Source organism: Nyctereutes procyonoides, unplaced genomic scaffold (genome assembly GCF_905146905.1).
Source record: "Nyctereutes procyonoides isolate TBG_1078 unplaced genomic scaffold, NYPRO_anot_genome, whole genome shotgun sequence".
NCBI classification, from domain to species: Eukaryota; Metazoa; Chordata; class Mammalia; order Carnivora; family Canidae; genus Nyctereutes; species Nyctereutes procyonoides.
Window position 1 is genome coordinate 35,062,734 of NW_026575140.1, and position 21,967 is coordinate 35,084,700.

General features: G+C 44.8%; 1 protein-coding gene across 1 annotated transcript in view; it reads left to right on the forward strand.

Moving 5' to 3' along the window:
- Positions 1 to 21,967, forward strand: part of MROH7 (maestro heat like repeat family member 7) — a 73,820-nt gene that overhangs the window by 11,498 nt on the left and 40,355 nt on the right. Inside the window, exons 2-3 of the mRNA XM_055306858.1 lie at positions 15,859 to 15,893; positions 16,605 to 17,910. Coding sequence (XP_055162833.1) covers positions 16,680 to 17,910 — 1,231 coding nt within the window. The 5' untranslated portion in view covers positions 15,859 to 15,893; positions 16,605 to 16,679. The remainder of the gene's footprint in view (positions 1 to 15,858; positions 15,894 to 16,604; positions 17,911 to 21,967) is intronic.

Sequence of the window (21,967 nt, forward strand, 5' to 3'; positions counted from 1 at the left end):
GGGAGCAAAGGCATGTAGGAGAAGGCTTGCTTGGGGACGTGGGCAGTGCAGTGTGACTGGATTACCAGGTGGGAGTAGAGGTGCTTGGGGAGATGGGTCTAGGGAGGCGAGAGGCCTGGGTCACCTTGATAAAGAGCTTGGCCCCAGCCTGGATGGGGTGGGAAACCTTCACCTATGGGACAAGCAGGAGAAAGACTTGGCTTAGCTTTGCATTTTGGAAGGTGATCCTGGAAGCTGGTATTGATTGAGAAATGGCTGGAGACGCTCCGACTCTCCCTGGTACCTGGGCCATCTGTTTCACCACCATCCCTTCAACCCCCCAGCCACATGACTTCTCCCACCACACCACTCAGAAAGGCTTGCCAAAGTGTGAACCCCAGGTTTTGTTACCTGGGTCACTTTGATATAGAGAAGAAATGAGAGGGTGTTAGAAAGCACCGACATTTCAGATGAGGAGCAGCCATCTTTAGAGCTGGTACCACAGGAGGCTCTGCCCACTGGGCCCTGAGAGGCTCCCCCCAGCTTCTGTGAGGCTGCATCCCCCACAACTCTCCAGAGAAGCTCATCAGAGTGTGGGGAAATGCAGCCTTGAGATACCTGACCTAGGAAAAATCCAGGTCATGAACATTCAACTTGCACTAGCTGGGGCCTGCTGAGTCTAGGGGGGAATCTAACATGGACCCTGCTCCTCAGACATTTCGAATCCAGTTGCAGTGTCAAGGCCATGGGAGCAGAGAGAAGGCCCTCCGGCCAAATCAAAGCTATCTGGGAAGTTCCTGGGGGAGGCAGTGTGTGATCTGGATCTTGAAGGGTGGGGTATATCTCTTAGGGAGAAAATAAAAGCTTATTATTTTTCCCCTTATAAAAGTGGTATAAGAAAGGTATTGGAGGGACTCCTGGGTGGCTCAGTGGTTTAGAGCCAGTCTTTGGCCCAGGGCCTGATCCTGGAGACCCAGGATCAAGTTCCACATCGGGCTCCTTGCATGGAGCCTGCTTCTCCCTCTTCCTGTGTCTCTGCCTCTCTGTCTCTGTGTGTGTGTCTCTCATTAATAAATAAATAAAATCTTAAAAAAAAAAGAAAGGTATTGGAAATTCAAAAATATGGAAAAAGGAAGTTATTATCTTAAAATGAACAATGAGATCCACTAGCCTATTATAATTTGCTTTTCATTTTATAGAAAGTCTTTCCAGTCATTTCAGTGTACATTTATTATTAGTATTTTTGCTTTGTTTTGCCTTTTTAATGGATGTGCTAGTTTTCTATTGCTGCTGTAACAGCATGGCTTGGGAAAGGAGGCACGGGGGCGGGGGTGGGGTGGATTAGAGCAAGAATTAGATTAGAAGACTCATTTCTTCGGCAAATAAGTATTGAAGATGCTGGGTACCAGCTCTGGGTCAGGCTTTGGGTACCAGGCAAGCAAAGATGAAAAGACATCATCTCTGTCCTTAAAACATTCTCAGTATAATGAAGGAAATAAGGAAGTGAGCAGGAAAATTTACAGCATGCTGTCATAAGTGTTCTGAGCTATGCTGCAAGAGCAAAGGAGAAAATCCTAACCCTGCTATGGGGAGGGCATCGTGGAGGACCTCCTGAAGATGATACCTATGGGGTTTTGACAGATGGGTAGGAGTTATACAGGTGAAGTGAGGAGGAATTGAAAGCAGAAAGAGGTAGGGGTTCCCAGAAAAAGAAAGATAAGCATAGCTTTCTTGACATAAGAAAAGTCATCTTAGGCCCTCAGCCATCTTGTGAAAGAATTTAAGAAAAAACAGCCCAGAACATTGCCCTATCATATTCAGAAGTGAAGATTGACTTGCTACACGTTCTGAGTTATCTCTGCAGGATCTCAGCCCCTCTGAACCTTGAGACACCAGACCCACTTTGGAGCCAGAGAATCAATAATGTCGACCCTTGCAAGGAAGGCCTCGAGATTTGACCCGGGCTCAGTCACCATCACGTAACTTTTGTCCCAGTTCCATGCTGTATTCCCCATTACACAAGTCCCTTCATGAATACTGTGCATTCTTAGCCAATTTTGTTACTTGAGAGGACACTGCTTTGGGGAAGACCCCCAGGATGTTCCTTTTCTTGTAGGTAAAACCCTTCCTTTTCCTATTCTTGGGCTTGGCTGTGTCTTTTGGCTCAACACCAAGAGGCAAACCCAGTTCTGAGCAACAGAGTGGGATGGAAAGAAGATTCTAGATGGAGGGAACACCATGAGAAAAGGCACAGAGGCAAGAATCATTACTGCAAGTTTGGAGAAACCACTGTGTTGCTACAGCAGCAATTGTGCAGGAAGAAACGGGAGGAGAGGATACTGGGGAACATTTCCAGTGGTACAATGGACTAGACACACTGGACAAACCCCCCAGGGAAAACAACTTAAATGCTGAATAAAATATAATAATCTCTTAAAGTGCATCTCTCAGCTAATGTAAGAAAAGACTGAAAAATAACATGCAAGCAGGAGCTCTGAGGGATAAGCGACTGTCAGGCTGGCTTCTGTCCTGAGGAATTTTGCCATACTCTGGTGACACTGAGCCTCCATTCTGGTGGCTGTACAGATTGAGGTGACAAGGCATAAAGCCCAGGGCCCCCTCCAAAGTGGGGATTCTAGTAGGATACACCTTCATGAAAATGGAATCCAAATGCTGCACCCTTAGTGAGGGTTACAGAGAAATAAACTCACTTGCCAGTTTTGATATTGGCACTCGTGGGTTAAAAAAAATTTCTGTGGGGGCACCTGGCCAGCTCAGTAGGTAGAGCAGGCAACTCTTGATCTTGGGATCATGCGTTCAAGTCCCATGTTGGGCATGGATCCTACTTAAAAAATTCCTCTGAAAATTATTAAACACAGGCTATCCCTCATACTGGTCCTTGGTCCAAATTCATACTGCCTAAGTGGTCCAAAATTTCTAAATGGTAGAATTTAGTTTAAGTTAGTCAGAGGTGACCCAAGGTGACTAGCAGAAGCAAAAACAAGTCTTTTCAAGAGGAACATGGCTTCAAGCAGGACTTAAGGAATTCCCAGGCAAAGAGTCAAGGAAAATGAACAGCTCATAGTCCACAACCCCAAAATTCTTAAGAAAACAAGGTCCCGGGATCCCTGGGTGGCGCAGCGGTTTGGCGCCTGCCTTTGGCCCAGGGCGCGATCCTGGAGACCCGGGATCGAATCCCACATCGGGCTCCCGGTGCATGGAGCCTGCTTCTCCCTCTGCCTGTGTCTCTGCCCCTCTCTCTCTCTCTGTGACTATCATAAATTAAAAAAAAAATTAAAAAAAAAAAAGAAAACAAGGTCCCATGAGTGAAAACTGACAGAAAGGCAAATAGCAGAATCAGACCAATGAAGTCTTTAGAAGTCAAAACCACCACACAGAGAATAAAATGGTATGTTTAAAGAAATAAAAGCTAGCTTGAAAATATAAACAAACAACAGTAGACTATACAGAGTGACCAAGTAGATTTGAGAGGGAGCAAAACAGAACTTCCAGAAACGAAGAATACAATTAAAATAAAAAATTTAATGGGAAGACTTAACATAGTTTAGACACAGCTGATTTGAGAATGAGACAAGATCTATCCAAAAATCAGAGATGGGGAAGTTTGAAACGTTAAGACAGAGAGAAGGGCAAGCATACGTGTAATCAGACTTGTAGAAGAACTGAGAAAGAATGAGAGAAAGGCAGTTATTTTCTTCTATTTGTGGAAACACTTCTAAGTGATTGACCAACAACCTCCAGATTTAGGAATCACAATGAATCTCAACTTGGAAAAAATAAAATAAAAAGCAACCCATAACTACATATGTCATAGAAAAATTGCAGAACATCAAGGTCAAAGATCTCAGAAGCTGCCAGAAATAATAGGTTGATCAGCCCCAAAAAGCTGGCAAACTGACTTCCCAAAGCATCGATGGGAGCCAGGAAGCAGTGAAATATTAATATTACCATTGCTGTGCTCAAATAAAATAACAGATACCCTAGAATTCTACATCCGGCAAAAAGAGTTTCAAGAGAGGATAAAATGAAGTGTTTTTTTTTTTCCCCAAGCAAAAACTAGAAGAGCTCATCACTGACAAACTCATACTAAGGAAAAGATAAAGGCTAATCAGACACTTAAGTAACTGAGCCACTCAGACTCCCGGAGAAAGACTATTCTTCAAGCAGAAGGAAATTGATCCCAGATAATGGGTCTGAGATTCAACTTCAAAAATGGTCATCCAAGATATTGGTCAAACCTAAACAAACATGGATCACATAAAACAATAATGTCTAATTGGTAGGGTGTAGAAAACAAAAACAAGCTAAAATAAAGAATAACTATAGTGTAGAAGTTGGCAGGTGGCTGAACTGAAACTCTTATAAGGTCCTTTCGGTTTTCATTTGTTGGTTTTCCAAAGGCAGATAACACTATTACTTAATTTTAGACTTTGCCAGTACATATGCATGTTCAAATGGCCAGGGGATCCCTGGGTGGCTCAGCGGTTTGGTGCTTGCCTTTGGCCCAGGGCGCGATCCTGGAGTCCCGGGATCGAGTCCCACGTCAGGCTCCTGGCATGGAGCCTGCTTCTCCCTCTGCCTGTATCTCTCCTCTCTCTCTCTATGTCTATCGTGAATAAATAAATAAAATCTTTAAAAAAAATGGCCAGTGTAACCCTAAAAACCTTAAAACATGGACTATGTAACTTCCATGCAAGTAGAAGAGAACAGCAGAGTAAGAGAAGGCAAGCAATTCAGAAATCCTAAAGCAAGTAAGAAAAAAAGAAAAATAAGAAAAAAATTTAAAAGGAGAGATTCCAGTTCTAGTAATGGCAATGTAGCTCCTTCAGATCAATCCTCCTAGAGGTAACAGCTACAAACTCTGGACAAAGTATATATATTTTGATTTTTAAAAAATAAAAATTTATTTATTTATGAATTTATTTATTCATGAGAGACACACACAGAGAAAGAGAGAGAGAGAGAGAGGGAGAGAGAGAGAGAGAGAGAGAGAGAGACACAGGCAGAGGGGGAAGCAGGCTCCACGCAGGAAGCCCAGTGTGGTACTCGAACCCAGGACTCCAGGATCACGTCCTGAGCTAAAGGCAGCCTGTCAACCCCTGGGCCTCCCAGGAATCCTTCTCTGGACCAAAAAAAAATAAAAATAAAAAAAATAAAAAAAATTAAAAAAAAATCAATTTCCTGGGGGAACCTGGCTGGCTCACTCAGTGGAGCATGAGACTCTTGATTTCAGAGTTGTGAGTTCAAATTCCACGTTGGGCATACAGCTTACTTAATTAAAAAAAAAATAGAAAAAAACTTAAAAAGAAAAACCAAAAACAACTACCTGAACATTCTGGAAAGAGATAAAAAGCAGGAAAAGACCAGAAAGGAGCCAGTATTTGGAAGGAGAAGCTACCACATGCAAAAATCTGTGACGTCTCACAAACCGTACTCAACCAAGAAAGCTAGAAACAAGAGTGTGTGCTGTAAAATTCCACTTAACGAAGTCAAGTAACAGGCGAATCTAAACGATGGTGCTAGAAGTGGGGTTAGTGGTTGTCCTTGATGGGGGATGGTGACTGAAAGGTCTCTGGGGTCCTGGCAATGTCTATTTCTAGGTCTGGGCACTGGCTGCATGCTGCACTCACTTGAAGAAAATTCATCAGAATTGGCAGATCCGTGCGGTTGCCCATGTGCGTATGGGGTTCCAGTAGGAATGAACAAAATCAAAAGGCAGCAGAAACAGGCAGAGGCAGGAGCAGGCTGTGGAGGGGCCTCGGCGCCAGACGGCCTGGACGTGACCTGTGGGCAGAGGGAGACGCTGAAGGCGTGGGAATGAGGTCGGGGGGGGGGTCCCTTGCAGCCAACAGTGGTGGCTAGCGCAGGAGGGGGAGCTTCCCTGCAGGCCAGTATTTCAAAGATTGGCCCAAATCTGGGCTCCCTCTGGGCTCCTGGTGATAAGGACCCCAGCCAGAGTGGAGGGTGTGGGGTTGGAGGGATGGGTCAGATTTGGGGACAACATTGGAAGGACGTTTGGTTAATTGGGGGCATGAGGCTTGGGGCGTCAGGGTGATGCGGGAGAGCTTGGGTCTTGTCTCACGGAGTCGAAGAAGCAGTCTCCGAGGACGCAGGAGCATGAGTGAAGCCATAGAAGTTTATTAAGCAAAGATACAGAGAAAGTTCTCAGAAGTGAGAGGGGTCCCGACAGGGTTGCCCTCCGGGGCTTGTAGGGTCGGTCTGTTATTAAAAGCCAACCAGGGCGGGATCCCTGGGTGGCGCAGCGGTTTGGCGCCTGCCTTTGGCCCAGGGCGCGATCCTGGAGACCCGGGATCGAATCCCACGTCAGGCTCCCGGTGCATGGAGCCTGCTTCTCCCTCTGCCTGTGTCTCTGCCTCTCTCTCTCTCTATCTGTGTGATTGTCATAAGTAAATAAAAATAAATAAATAAAAAATATTAAAAAAAAAAAAAAAAAAAGCCAACCAGGGAACCCAAACCCTTTTAACCCTATCTATTGATACCACCATTGAATAAGGACTAGTTATGCTTTGTTGGTTACAGGTGACTGTTGTTAAAAAAGACCCGCTTCCCGCCCACACCTGGGGCAGGGTGGTCTGGTTTGTTCCCATATCTCTGGTTTCTTTACCCTCGGCACCTTTGGGAGTTTTGTGGGCCTGCTTCCACGGCCCCCTACCTAGCCCTGCCTAGCCCCATGTGTCCCTAACTCAAGAGTGGGTTCTTGGGAGAGGCTTGTCACGGCAGCTGGAGAGCGAGTGAGGGGCTACTGGGACAAGACAGGAGCTCCTGCCCAAGGAGGATTTTGTTGAGAAAGAAAACTTGGCCATGTTGGTTGGTTGGTGGAAGAGGCAAGTGGGAGGGAGCTCTAGATGGCCTGCTCCCCCTGCCCCAGGTGAGGGTGGGGATGGGTGGGGGTGCGGTACAGAGCCTGGAGCTGGCAGAGTCGGAGGCAGAGGGGTGGGGGCAGAGAAGGGGGACTGAGGTGGACTGGACAGGAGAGATTTCACTGTTGAGCGCCCGGAGGCGCCTGGGGTGGGGACCTTGGGGGCTGAGGCAGATTTCCAAGTGGGATTTATTTTTTTTTAATTTTTTTAAAAAATATTTTATTTATTTATTCATGAGAGACACAGGGAAAGAGAGAGGCAAAGACACAGGCAGAGGGAGAAGCAGGCTCCATGCAGGGAGCCCAATGTGGGACTCGATCCCGGGTCTCCAGGATCAGGCCCGGGGCTGAAGGCGGCGCTAAACCACTGAGCCACCCAGGCTGCCCATCCGGGTGGGATTTACTGAGCGGGGTAACCCAGAACACAGCTTAGTGGAGAGGTTCGCTACAGCCCTGTAAACCATGCCCAGCGGGTTTTTCGGTGGAGTCACTGGTAATCTTAATCGGTTTACTTCTCACTTGTTACAAGTGTTTTCTGAGTGAGATAGTAGAGTCTTCAATTCCTTATCTGGGAATCTAGGTTTCAGGGTCTGGATTCCCGGCGGGCGGCCGGGCCCTCCTCATTCCTGCCCTGCTCTGTACTTTATCTGCGCCCCGGGTGAGGAGGCAGAGGGTGGAGCAGGGAAAAGATAAGGGACACCCATGACCTTGGGCCAGGCTCTTCCCTCCGTGGCTCTCATTTTCCTCCATACGGGCTGCCTGCTGCCAAGGCCTTCCATACACAGCCCGCGCCCCGCAGGGCTCGCTCTGTCTGCTGCACCCCCTGCCTGTAACTTTCTTCAGAACCAGGCTGTTACCCCGAGATAAACAAGAACTTAGGTTGTACGGTGAGGGGCTTTGATGGGGAGGCTTGACAGCTGGGCAAGGAACTTGGACTTCAACTGAGTAAGGTCATTTCTCGGCTGTGGTGGAGGGTCCTTCTTTGAAAGGATTACCTCCCTGCCTCTAGCTACCCTGTCGGCAAGAGGTGGGGCCTCATTGGCCAGGGACTCCTAAGTCACGGTGACCTCACAAAGACTGCAACACCAGCCTGGGCTGGGGGGAGACTAGGTAAGCTGAGGGGTGGCTCTGGGAAAGTCCCAGGGGTGGGGGCAGCCTCCCCAGCCTCTACAAGGCAGTTACCACCTTGACTCCAGCCCCCACTGGGGAGAAGTCTTCCCCCCTCTGGCTGTAATTCCACGGTTAGGACTTCATACTTTTGGCTTAAAGCTGAATTTTCTGTTACCATGTGGATGTCCCAGGTAGAGGTAACACATTGAACTTGGCTCATGGAGAAAGAGTTTAGGCTTGTTCTGAGAACACCGTGGGTGGGAGCTGGGGGAGGTAAGAAGACCCAGGAGAGAATGCCATAGACTGGTGGGCATGGGATGGAAGAAGGCAGAGAAACTGGAAGCCAGGCTGGGTCTTTATTTCAAGTCCCCCTACCCTACCCTCACCCAGGGGGAGAAAGGGGTGATGAGGATGAGCATTTACTGGGGGACTACTGGGGCTCAGGTGTTAGATCCTATGTGCATTATCCATTTTTTCTCCTACACTAATCTTATGGATTGAGTATGAAGACTGATGCTCAGCATGGCGAGGTTACTGCCCATGTTCACACCACTGTTGAGAGACCAAGTGGTTCCAAATTCGGGTCTAGCTGCCCACAAAGCCCTGGATTTGTGCATTATAACTGGGCATCAGGACAATTGGGTTGTTTTCGTTGGACTTTACCAACTCCTAGGGTAGGGGCCTAAGTGGAAATGGGATTAGGGAATGAGAAACAGGAAAATATGGCTTCATTGAGTGATTCGTGGCTCAGAAATATCAGAAATTGCAGGAAAAGCAAAATTGAGAGGATCTGGTATGGATTCTGACTACCATTTCCTGGGGCTTTACAAACATTATTTTGGATTCCCAAATAGTCTGAATTAACATGCCAGAAAGTGAGGATAATGATACCTATCTTGAAGAGTTGTCATCGATCCATCCATCCCCCACTCCATGAATGTTTCTGAACCTCCCCTGTGTGCTAAGCCCAGTGTCATGTGCTAGGAAAACAGGGGTAACAAGATAGGCAGAGACTGACTAAGCCCATTTCTTAGAGAGAAGACATACAAATGAACAGAGTGAACCTCTAGGACAGAGTTATCATGTGCAGAGAGCACTTCCACCCACATTTGAGGGTCCCAGGAAGACTTCCTGGAGGAAGGGACACCTGAACTGGCATCTAAAATGTTACATGATAGCTAGGGAAAGTGATGGAGATTTAAATGGAGAAGTTTACAGGAAGAGGAAGGAATATTTACAAAGGCCCCAAGTCAAAAAGGAGGCCAACACATCTGAGAAGTTGAGAGTGGTTCAAGTATGGGGGTGGGGAAGGGAATGGTTGGTGCTAGAGAGATCGAGGCCCGCTGTGGCCTGAGGCTCTTAGTAAAGAAACACAGCCACCCTGCTGTAGACCAGGATGCCTGTAGACCAGTGGCCTACCCACCAGTTATGTGATAATTACTTTGGGGTGGAGTGAAAGGGGGAGAACTTGATAAATATCTAATTTCTCAGTCCCCTCAGAGGTGCACAGTGGAAGCCCAGAAATCTGTCTTATAAAAAAAATAAGAAAAAAAAACTTTAGCTACACCCCATCATTTGAAAACCCATGAGGAGTCACAGAGGGGTGCTACAGGGGAATGGAATAGTTGGATCGGTATGCATTTTTTCTTTGTCTGAGAATATCTTTATTTCCCCTTCATTCTTTAGGCATAGTGTTGCCAGATGTAGACACAGTTGACATCTTTATGTTTATGTCTTTCACTAAATTTGGGACGTTTCCAGCTATTACTTCTTTGAATGTTTTCAGTACTCTCTCTTCCTCTGGAACTCTAAGGGTGTTAGATATTTTGTTTTGTACCACAGCCCCTGAGGCTCTGTTCACTTTTTTTTAGTCCATTCTCTCTGTTCAAATTAAGTAAATTTTATTGATCTGTCCTTAGCTCACTGATTTTTTTTAAGATTTTATTTATTTATTCATGAGAGACAGAGACAGAGAGAGAGAGGGAGGCAGAGACATAGGCAGAGAGAGAAGCAGGCTCCATTCAGGAAGCCCGATGTGGGACTCGATCTCGGAATTTCAAGATCATGTCCTGGGCAGAAGGCAGGCGCTCAACTGCTGAGCCACCCAGGCGTCCCTAGCTGACTGATTCTGTTCTCTGTCACCTCCACTCTATTATTGGGCTGGTCTAGCAACTTAAAATTTTTTTCAGTTGTGTCTTTAAATAATTTCTATTTTGATTTCAATAATTAAATTTTTTATAACTTCTATTCCTTTGCTGAGATTTTCTAGTTTTTCATTTGTTTCAGGAAGGTCAGTAATTGCCTGTTGAAGCATTTTTACAACGACTGTTTTAAAATCGTTATTGCAAACTCTGATTTCTGATTCACTCAGTATTGGCATTAGTTATCTTTTCCCAAATGAGATTTTCCTAGCTTTTGGTATAATGGATAATTTTTTAATATATCCTTGACATCTTGGACATTACGTTAAGAGACTTTTGATCCTACTTAAATCTATTTTAGCTGGCAATCAGCCTGTCAAGATGTAGAGTGTAGGTTCTGGACTATTTTATGGACTGTAGTTCCAATGATAGTGGAGCCTTAGGAGTCAGAGCCTTGGGATGGCTTGGCTCTTCTGGCACTGCTGGAGCTTTTGTTCATTCTTGGTGGTACTGCCTGCAAGGGCAAGACAGTGCTTCCCCTGGCCACCTGTTGTCACTGAGAGGCCAGGAGCTGTGGGACCTGGTAAATTCTCTGCCACTGGATGGAGAGCTCAGAGATGCAGGGCTCTGCTGGCACTGCGCCTGCCGGTGGATTGGCCTGCTGGTCCCTCTGATATGGAAAGAGGATTAGAGCTCCCCATTGGGGGTCCACCTCATTGGGCTTCTCTTTTTCTGGTCCTTTAGTCAGAGGGAGCAAGCTTTTTTCCCTTTGTATGTGTGTATTTACACACATGCTCTTGGCAGATGTGTGGCAGGCCTATCTGGTGCCCAGTCTGGGATATATGGAAGATAAAAAGAAAACGCTGGGGAACGCACCCAGTGTCATCCCTCAAGTCCTGAGGTTCCTAGCTAATCCACTGCCTTCTTCCTAGCTTTCAGAGTCCTTTTATGGCTGTCAGTTGAATCATTTCCAGGATATTTAGTTGTCCCTGGAAGGAAAGATCAGGGAAAAGTGAGTCTACACCCTCTTGCCTGGTACATGCATTAAAAAATTGTGGCACAATAATCATAGCATAAAACTCACTGTTAGTGGCAAATAGTACGTTCACAGTGTTGCATAATCACAGTCATTATCTTGTTCCCATTTTTGTCACTCCCATAAGTAAGCCTGTACGCAGCAAGCAGTCACTTCCCATTCTCTTCTTTCCCCGGTCCCTGGCAACCTCTTTCTATCTGCCTTAATTTGCTTTGAGTCTCTTGAGATTTGATTATTTTAGATATTTCATAGAAATGGAATCATCCAATATGTGGCCTTTTTGTCTGACTTCTTTCACTTTGCATGATATTTTCAGTTTGTCCTTAACAAATATCAGCCAGTGATTCTTTTTTTGTGGCTGAATAACATTTCATTTCATGGATATCCATCCACCAGTTCACGAACATTTAAGTTGTTTTCACCTTTGACTTTTGTGAATGTGCTACTGTAAACCTTTTTTTTTTTTTTACAAGTTTTTATTGGAACATCCATTTTCAACTCTTTTGAGTATGTAGCTAGGAGTGGAATTGCTGGATCATTTGGTGATTCTGTTTGACTTCTTATACTACCACGTTGTTTTTACAGACACTACACCATTTTATATCCTTATTAACACTGTTTGAGGGTGTCAATTTTCTATATCCTTCTTTGCCAACACTTGTTCTTTTCTTTTTTTGAAAAATTTTTCAACTTTTTGTTTTAAAAGTGATCTCTATGCCCAATGTGGGCCTCAAACTCATGACCCTGAGATCAAGAGTCACATGCTCTGCCGACTGAGCCAGCAGGTGCTCCTTGTTATTTTCCATTTAAAAAATAATAATGAGTATAAAATAATGTCTCATTGTGGATTTGATTTGTATCTTCCTAAGGGTTAATGATGTTGAGCATATTTTTGTGTGCTTGTTAAATTTTTGTATATCTTCTTTGGAAAAATATCGTATTAAAGTCTTGTTTGCCCATTTTAAAATTTGATTTCTTCCCTTTTTGTTGTAGAGTTTTGAGAGATTTTTAAGGGCATCTGGGTGGCTCAGTTAGCAACCAACTGTTAATCTCTGTTTAGATCTTGATCTCAGGTTGTGGGTTCAAACTTGACAATGGGCTCCACACTGGGCATGGAGCTTACTTAAAAAAAAATATATATATATATATATAATAAAATAAATAAAATCTTTAAAATAAAATCTTTTAAAAAAAGATCTCCCTGTCAATTCTTTCTTTCTTCCTTCCTCTTTCTTTCTTTCTTTTTCTTTCCTTTCTACTTTTTTTTAAAGATTTTATTTATTTATTCATGAGAGACACACAGAGAGAGAGGCAGAGACATAGGCAGAGGGAGAAGCAGGCTCCCCTTGAGGAGCCTAGTGCGGGACTCGATCCCTTGACTCTGGGATCACCACCTGAGCCAAAGGCAGATGCTCAACCACTGAACCACCCAGGTGTCCCCAAAAGTTCTTTATATGTTCTGGATATGGGACTTATCAGATATATGACTTACGAATATTTTCTCCCATTCTGTAGGCTGTCTTTTCACCTCTTTTTTTTTTTGAGATTTTATTTATTTATTCATTAGACACACACACACACAGAGAGAGAGAGAGAGAGAGAGAGGCAGAGACACAGGCAGAGGGAGAAGCAAGCTCCATGCCAGGAGCCCAATGTGGGACTTGATCCTGGGACTCCAGGATCACGCCCTGAGCTGAAGGCAGATGCTCAACCACTGAGCCACCCAGGCATCCCTCTTTTCACCTCTTGACAGTGTCTTTTGGTGCACAAGTTTTAAATTTTGATGATGCCTAACTTATTTTTTCTTTTTGAAGCTTGTGCTTTTGATGCCATATCTTAGAAACTGTGGTCAAATCTAAGGTTGTGAAGATTCACCCCTATGTTTTTGTGTAAGAATTTTATAATTTCGGCTTTTAGGTTTAGGTCTTCAATCTTTTTTGAGTTAATTTTTGTATATAGTGTGAGGTAGGGATCCAATGTCATTTTTTTTGCATGTTGAAACAATTTGTTGAAGAGACTATTCTACCTCCATTGAATGGAATTGGCATCCTGGTAAGAAATTAATTGACCATGGGTACACATAGGTTTATTTCTGGACTCCCAGTTCTATTCTATTTGCCTGTATGTCTATCCTTATGTCAGTGCCACACTGTTGAATGCAATTTTAAAGGAAGATATTTGCAGCTCAATTTGGAAAATGGTTTGTTGGGAGCAGTCCCTAAACACAGGTGTCTTAGGCAATGAGATCTGCGCTAGGGTCTGGCAGTGATGATGGAGATATGGGGAGATATTTGGGAGCTTTTCTGGAGGCATCGGTGGCAAAACTCAGCCCAAATTGGATGGAGCAAGTGAGAAAGAGAGTAAAGGATGATATCATCTAGCTTACATAGTAGTGCCAGTAAGTAGAAATGGAAGAGAATAGGAAGGTCTGACTTAGGGGAAAGATAGCAAGTTCTGTTTTGGATTCTCTAGGTATAAAGTGTTCCAATGTCGGATGTGTGTTTGTCAGGGTAGTGTGATCACATGCTTACAAGTACTTAACATATTCTGGGCCAATAAATGTGTTGTCAACGAGGAACTGGAAGATCCACTGATAATTACACCTCCCAAGAGCTCCCACAACCCCTGCTCAAGGCCTGGAAGGGCTCACTGAGGAGAGGGGATGGAAGTCAGTCAGCGGTTCTCTCAGTCTTAGGATTAACTTGCTGTTTTATGGCTGTCCTCCGCCCTCCCTACTTGGGACTCCAGGGCCTGGGAAGCAAAGGCCAATAGGTAGCTGGTAACTATTGAGTCAGTAATGAGCCCTGTTGGCTCCCCTGTGTCCCATCCAAGCCCTCCGACAACCACCACTCTTCCCAATGCAGAATGTCCCTTTGATGGAGGATAAGATATGGGCTGTCCTAGTCACTGGCAGGCAGCTCGGAAGCCTTGCTTGTCTGTTGCAGGATGAAAGAAGACATGAGGGAACAGGAGAAAATTGGGAGAAATCTGTTTTTTCTCAGGGAAGAGGGAGGGTCAGCCAGGGTTGAGACCTGTAGCTTTCTGCCCAGTGACCTGATATTGTGTATCTGCTATGTCAGAGGGGTAGAGATTGTTCTCTTCCACAGCCCAAACCACGTGGACCTTCCAAAATCCTACATGAAGCCTCAGAGGCTGCATCCAAGGCATATTTTTCCAGGTTGAAAATGCCTCTCTTTGATAACTATGGGGCGTGTGTATATGCCTGCATGCACACACACACACACACACACACACACAAGCATGCACACAAGTGGGAGGGTCATGAAGGAAAGATCTAGGGGTTTTTTGGAGTCTGAAGACTTTTTTAGGCTCTTCTTTAAATAAAAGAAGACAGAATTATGAATACAAAATTATGGTATCCTTGGAAAGGGATTGTGTAGGCAAGGAGTCCCAGAGTTTTAAATTTCACTAGCTTCCAGGTCAAGTCACCTCTGGTGCTGATGGTAAGTGGACATTCCCTGCTTCTGAGGCAGGATGCAAAGCTGTACATGATCTGTTTGCTTGGAATGAGGGCAGTTCCCACTGGGCTCTGAGCACCTTATTCCTTTCTGCCTGCAGCGCCTGGCAAGGAGTAACAGAAGAGTGGCTATCATTTAGAGAGGGCCTTGAGTAGGCCATATTTTTAGTGCTAAGCACTGAAGCCACAACCACTGTGGGTGGCAGGTTTTATTTATTTATTTATTTATTTATTTATTTATTTATTTATTTATTTATGATAGTCACAGAGAGAGAGAGAGAGAGAGAGAGAGAGAGAGAGAGAGAGGCAGAGACATAGGCAGAGGGAGAAGCAGGCTCCATGCACCGGGAGCCCGATGTGGGATTCGATCCCGGGTCTCCAGGATCGCGCCCTGGGCCAAAGGCAGGTGCCAAACCGCTGCGCCACTCAGGGATCCCTGTGGGTGGCAGGTTTTATGCTTCCCATGTTAGAGATGAGCCAGAGGAGGGCCAGAGGGGAAAAGGTCTCCCCCAAGCTCACTCAGACTAGTAAGAAGTTGAACTGGGATGGAATCCAGAGCCATATGACTCCAAATCTATGGTCTTTCCAAAGCTGAGCTATAAAGATGTACAGCAAAGTTTGTGGAATGGGTAAATGATTTAGTGAATGAGTTAGTGTATTAATGAATAATAAATAAGTGATGCAATGAAATAAATGAGTGAAGAAGAAATAACTAGCAGGGAAGGAGTCTGGAGAAGGGTATGCCCAACTTCTGGAAGGCCCAGACCTAACCCAGAGCCTGGTTCTTTGGAGAAACACTAAAGAGTTGAGGGGTGGTGGCATGGAGTGGGGAAGGGAGTTTGGACAGGCTAGACAGGTGAGAGGAGTGTTAAGGCCAGACACAGAAGGTCCTCTTAGGTCCTGCTAAGGATTGGGGATACTGTCCTGAAGACAGTGGAAAGCCTTGGAGGAGGAGTTCAGGTGGATGAGTAGCATAAAGAGATGGTCTTGGCTTCCCTGAGGGCCAGTAGGGTGGATGACATTCCTTTCTTTGACCTTCAATTCCTTAAGTATATAATGCAACAATAATATCTAACTTCAGGACTGTGTGTGTGTGTGTGTGTGTGTGTCAGGCAATATGGTTAGCAGATGTGCATGTCTGGCCTATGGACTTTGCTCAGGAAGCATTAAAAAAACACATGTTACCTGACTTGGTCTTCTGTGTCTCCTCCAGAGGCCCACTCCTGCTTAAGAACACCATGAATGCAGGTAAGCTGTCCCAGTGATTCCCACAGGGAGAGGAGCCCAAGTGTGAAAGATGGGTAGGGTTGTGGGGGGGAGGGGGCAGCTGGGGGGCTCACTCAGCAGTCAGATTGCTGTGGTGAGACAGGCTCTGGTTTTGAGTACTGCTCCAGGGTCTCCTCTATGTAGCCTGCCTCATCCAGAAGAGGCAAATTGTCCAGGGCAGTGGGTAGTTCTAGAAATTTAGACTGGAAGTAGGGCAACCCCTAAGGAGTGTCCTCCTTCCCCTTTTCTACCTTTGTCTAGTATTTACAGGCTTCCCACTGGGTGCTGGAGGTTGGGGATGTCCCAGGGACTAAGATACGCATAGTTCTTGCCACCTCTTCCAGCGGCTAGGCCACTAAATGGGTCACTGGAGTAAAGTAGGATGAATATTTTGCTGGGAGGAGTGGGCTTGGCAAAGGACAGTGGGAGGAGGTTCCAAGCCAAGGGAATCGCATTGTTGAAGAGTTGAGAGGAAGCATGGTGTGGTCAGAGAAACCCAGGGGATATGGCTGGCCTGAGAGCTCGAGGGGAACAGCTGTATAGATGGGGCTGGACAGGTGAGCTGGGCGCAGTCACAAAAGACCTGGAAGTCATGCAAGGGCTTTCATCCCGGGGATAGTGGGGAGCCATGGAAAAGTTTTAAACATGACTTAAAAGGTGAAGCATGACTGAGTTTGCCTTTTTCCCTCTCAGGAGCCTTGTGGGGAGCTCAACAGTTGGCTATTGGAGAGAAGGGAGCCGTGGCACTGAGAGACTGCCAGGCCAGGCATGGCCCTGAGCCCAGAGGCTAGTCTGGTCCTCTGTGAAAGCTCAAAGACGACACCTGGTCTCAGCTTCACCGAGGCCCCAGATTTCGGCTCCAGCACCATCTCTGGGCCCCACCTGGACATGAACCTTGTTCCCCTTATAAACCCAGCCCTGAATCCTGGCTCAGTTCTTGTTCCAGACCTTAATCCAACTCTGAGTCCTGTCTCAGAGGAGGCCCCTGGCCTGGCATCTGGTAACACCCCCAGCCCTGATGACGGCCAGACTGTGGGCCCTGCCTCCCTCCAGATCAACACTCCCCACTCCGGTGAAGCCTTGAGCCTGAGTTCAAATCACATCTTGAAGCCTAACTTGCAGAGGGCCCTAGGTCCAGCCTCAAACTTTGTTCTGAGCCCCAGCTCTACTGAGGCCCAGGGTCTGGGTTCAGGGAGTCATTCTGGGCCTGATGCTGAGGAGGCTTTCAACTCACTCTCAGGCAAGATTGCTGATTTGGGTCAGAGTAACTCCAACCCTTCCAGGTCTGAGGCAAATCCATTTATAAGGCCCTATTCAAGAGAAGCCCTGGTTGTGGGCCAGTGCGTCTCCAGGCCAGGCTCGAAAGTACTCCTTATTCCAGCCTCAAATTCTTCTCTGGACCGGGATTCCAGCCAGATACTTGGTGTGGGCTCAAGAAACACCTCCAAGCTGGACCTACATGCAGCTTCAGGTTCTGTTGGGACTCTGATCCCAGATACCAATGAGACCATCACTGTGGTTTCACATAAGATCTCCAGGTCTGTCTCAAAAGGAGCCTTTGGTGCAGCCTGGAACACGAGTTCCAAGGGAACCATCAATGTGGCTTCCAATGGTAATCCCAGGTCTGACTTGAACATGACCATCACTCAGGCCTCATGCTTGACCCTAATTCCTGGCTCCAGTGACAGTATCAGCCTGCACTCTAGTACCCATAGACCCAATTCCACCCTTTCTCCACCCTCATGCATGACCCTGATCTTGGCCTCCAATGAGACTCTCAGTCTTGGCTCCAGCCTTATCTTCAGTGACACCTCCACCCTGACACTGAGCAGCCAGCAGGATTATTCTGAGGACAACAGCATCCATGCCATACCCTTGGATGGGAATCTGGAGAGTTGGGGCGAGATGGTCAGCCCTGAGACGGGCCAGTTCCCGCTGGGGTTCCCCACCTGTAACACCACAGACAAGGACACCACAGCCTTCCAAAGCATCCCAGAGGGTGAGTACAGCAAGAGTGACAACCCCAGAGAGGGCGCTACCCTGGAAGAGTTTTGTATTCAGACTCGTAGGACAGGGAGGCTAGAGAAAGGAAGAGGGGAGAGGAAGGAACAGCATACAATGGACAGGATGCAAAATATTAGTATACACAAGCGATCTAGTGCTCAGCCTCTGCTTGCTGTGTGACTTGGGACAATCTACCTAATCTCTCTGAGCTTCAATTTCCCTAACTGAAACATCTCCATATCATAACAATTTTATTATGTCTAAATTATGAGAGTCACATAACTATACATTTCTTTCAAAATGTACGCCTCTTTCTCTCCAGTTAGATTTCAGGCCTGGCTTCTCAGGTTCAAATCTGACCAGTGGAGCAGGCACGTTCTAGGCTCAGCCAGCCTCTGTTGAGTGTTTGACATCCTCACTTGGGTGAAGCCTTGAAGTCCTGTCTGGAGCCTGCACCTCACTTACCTGGGAGTTCTGTAAATTAATCCCTTATCAATTTTTGATGTTATAAATATCTTTTTCCAGTCATTTATATCTCCAGATATTTTTGTTTGTTCATACACCAATTCCATATTGTGATTTTTAAAAATAGACCATGGCTTTGTAAACCTGTGTTTTCAGAGGTACAGTATGTATCTGGTAGGGTGAGTATTCCTCTTTGAGGTTTTTAGAATTATTCTGAGGACAATAGCATCCACACTGTGTCCTGAAGGGTATTAGTAGACCCTCTTTCTTCCATATACATTTTATTTAAAAAGAAAAAAAAACTTTTAAAGATTTTATTTTATTTTTAAAATTATTTATTTATTTATTTATTTATTTATTTATTTATTTATTTATTTATTTATTTATGAGAGAGAGAGAGAGAGGCAGAGACACAGGAGGAGGGAGAAGCAGGCTCCATGCCAGGAGCTGGACGTGGGACGTGGGACTGGATCCTGGGACTCCAGGATCGCGCCCTGGGCCAAAGGCAGGCGCTAAACCGCTGAGCCACCCAGGGATCCCAAAAGATTTTATTTTTAAGTAATCTCTACACCCAACGTGGAGCTCAAACTTACAACCCTGAAATTAAGAGTCACATGCTCCATCCACTGAGCCAGCCAGGAGCCCCTTCCATGTGCATTTTATTTTATTTTTTCCAAATATGCATTTTAGAATATATTTGTCTAAGTCCTCAAAAAGTCTTTATTAGGGGATTCCTGGGTGGCTCAGCAGTTTAGCGCCTGCCTTTGGCCCGGGGCGTGATCCTGTCAACCTGGGATCGAGTCCCACGTCGGGCTCCCTGCATGGAACCTGCTTCTCCCTCTGCCTGTGTCTCTGCCTCTCTCTCTCTCTCTCGAATACATAAATACAATCTTAAAAAAAGACTTTATTGTAATATTCTTAATTTATCCATCTATTCAAGTTTTCCTTTTATAGGATATATTCTTTGCTAGAATTTAAAAAATTCTCCATAAAGGTCCAGTGCTTTTTTTTGGTAGGTTAATTCCTAGGTACTTTGTAGTTTTTATTGCCATCATGAAGCATATCTTATCTTCTAATACAATTCTAATTTTGTGCTGGTGATGCTGATGATATAGAAGAGTTTTAAGAAAGTTGGTTTTTTCTTTAAGCAGCTGTATTGAAATTTACAGAACCATAAAATTTATCCACTTAAAGTATAAAATTTAATGCTTTAAAAATATACACAGTGTTATGCAGCCATCACCACAGTCTATTTTAGAACATTTTCATCACCCCAAAAAGAAGCCCTATACCCCTTAGATGTCATCCTCAACCCATGACCTCCAACCCCAGTCAATCACTAATCTACTTTCTGTGTCTATAGATTTTTCTACTTTGGACATTTCATATAAATGGAATCATACAATATGTGGTCCTTTTTTTTTTTTTATATGTGGTCCTTTGTGACTGGTTGCTTCTACTTAGCATAATGTTCTCAAAGTTTATGTTGTATTGCGGATCAGGGCTTCTTTCCTTTTTATGACTGAATAACATTCCGCATTTTGTTTATCTATTCAACAGTTGATAGATATTTGGGTTGTTTCTACCTTCTGGCTATTTTGAATAATACTACTATGAACATCCACGTATAAATTTTTATATGGATATGTCTTCGTATCTCTTTGGTACATACCTAGGAGTAGGATTGCTAGGTCATATGGCAACTCTGTGTTTAAGTGTGTGATTCAATGGCATAGTCACACTCACAGTATTGTACAACCATCACCACTATTTAGTTCCCAAACTTTTTCATCACTCCAAATAGAAGCTCATACCATAAAGCAATAGCCCCCCTAACCCCTCTCTCTCCAGGCTCTGCTAAACTCTAATCTGCTTTTTTTTCTCTTTGAATTTACCTACTCTAGATATAGCATGGAAGTGGAATTATGTAGTATTTGACCTTTTGTGTCTGGTTCATTTTGTTTACCATAATGTTCATTTCTGCTGTTGCATGTATCAGTGCTTCATTTTTTTTATGGTTGAATAAAATTCCAGTATGTGTACCACATTTTATTTGCCCATCTACCCATGGATGGACACTTGGGTTGTTTCCACTTTTTGGCTATTGTGAATAATGCTGCTATTATAAATTGCAAGTGCTTGTTTGAATTCTTATTTTCAATTCCTTTAGATATATACCTAGGAGTGGAATTGCTGGATCATCTAGTATTTCTATATTTAGCTTTTGGAGGAACTGCTAAACGATTTCCCAGAGCAGCTGTACTATTTTGCATTTCTACCACCAATATACAAGAGTTCTAATTTCTGCACTATTAATCTCTCCTTGCCAACACTTGTTATTTTTCTCTTTTTGAATATATATACACATATATTTTAAGATTTTATTTATTTATTCATAGGAGACACAGAGATAGAAGCAGAGACATAGGCAGAGGGAGAAGCAGGCTCCATGCAGGGAGCCGGATATGGGACTGGATCCCGGGACTCCAGTATCACGCCCTGAGCCAAAGGCAGATGCTTAACTGCTGAGCCACCCAGGTGTCCTGAAATGTTTTTACAATAGATATCCTAAAGGCTATAAAGTGGTATCTCTTCATAGCTTTGATTTACATTTCCCTAATGATGACCGATATTGAACATCCCTTCATGTGCTTATTGGCTGTTGTATCTTTGTGGAGGCCGAGAAAAATTAAGGCCATCCCACCTAAGGTTTAGCATTAGCACAAGTACAGCCATCTTAGGCCCCTGTGAATAAGAGCTGAACTTTATGGGAAAAACTGCAGAATGTCCTCAATGTTCTCGGCAGGTAATCCCATATCATAAAGACAACAGAGCCCACGCCCATGGTAGAAAGTCTCATATTAGAATGAGAACAAAGCTCAATGCCCTTGAAAGCCCCACATCAGAATGTAAACAGAACTTGGAGAAATTCCTCCACCCCTTCTGAAAATCCCCTAGACCAGCCTATAAAAAACCCAGCTGTAATCCACTTTGAGGTCCAAGTCCCTGCTCTGCTGTGTCGGGTATACTTGGACCCAAGCTCGAGCTTGCTAATAAACCCTCGCGCACTTGCATCGGTGTTGGCTCCTTGGTGGTTTCTCGGATTCGCAATCTTGGGCACAACAATCTTCTTTGGAGAGATGTGATGTATATTCAAGTCCTTTGTCCATTTTCAAATTTGGTGGTTTGTTTTTTGTTGTTGAGTTTTAGAAGTTCTTTATATATTCGGCTACTAATTCCTTATCAGATATATGATTTGCAAATATTCTTTCCTATTCTGTGAGCTGCCTTTTTGTTCTCTTGATAGTGTTTTTTTTTTTAAGATTTATTTATTTAAGAGAGAGCAAGTGCATGCTTGCATGAGTATGAGAGGGGGGAGAAGAGGAGGGAGAGGGATAAGCAGACTCAGAGCTGAGCTCTGAGCCACCCACGACTCTGCAATCATGACTCAAGCAGAAATCAAGAGTCCGACACTTAACTGAGCCACTCAGGCTCTCCGATACTGTTTTTGATGCACAAAAATTTTAAATTGTAAAAAATATTTTATTTATTTATTCATGAGAGACACACAGAGAGAGGCAGAGACC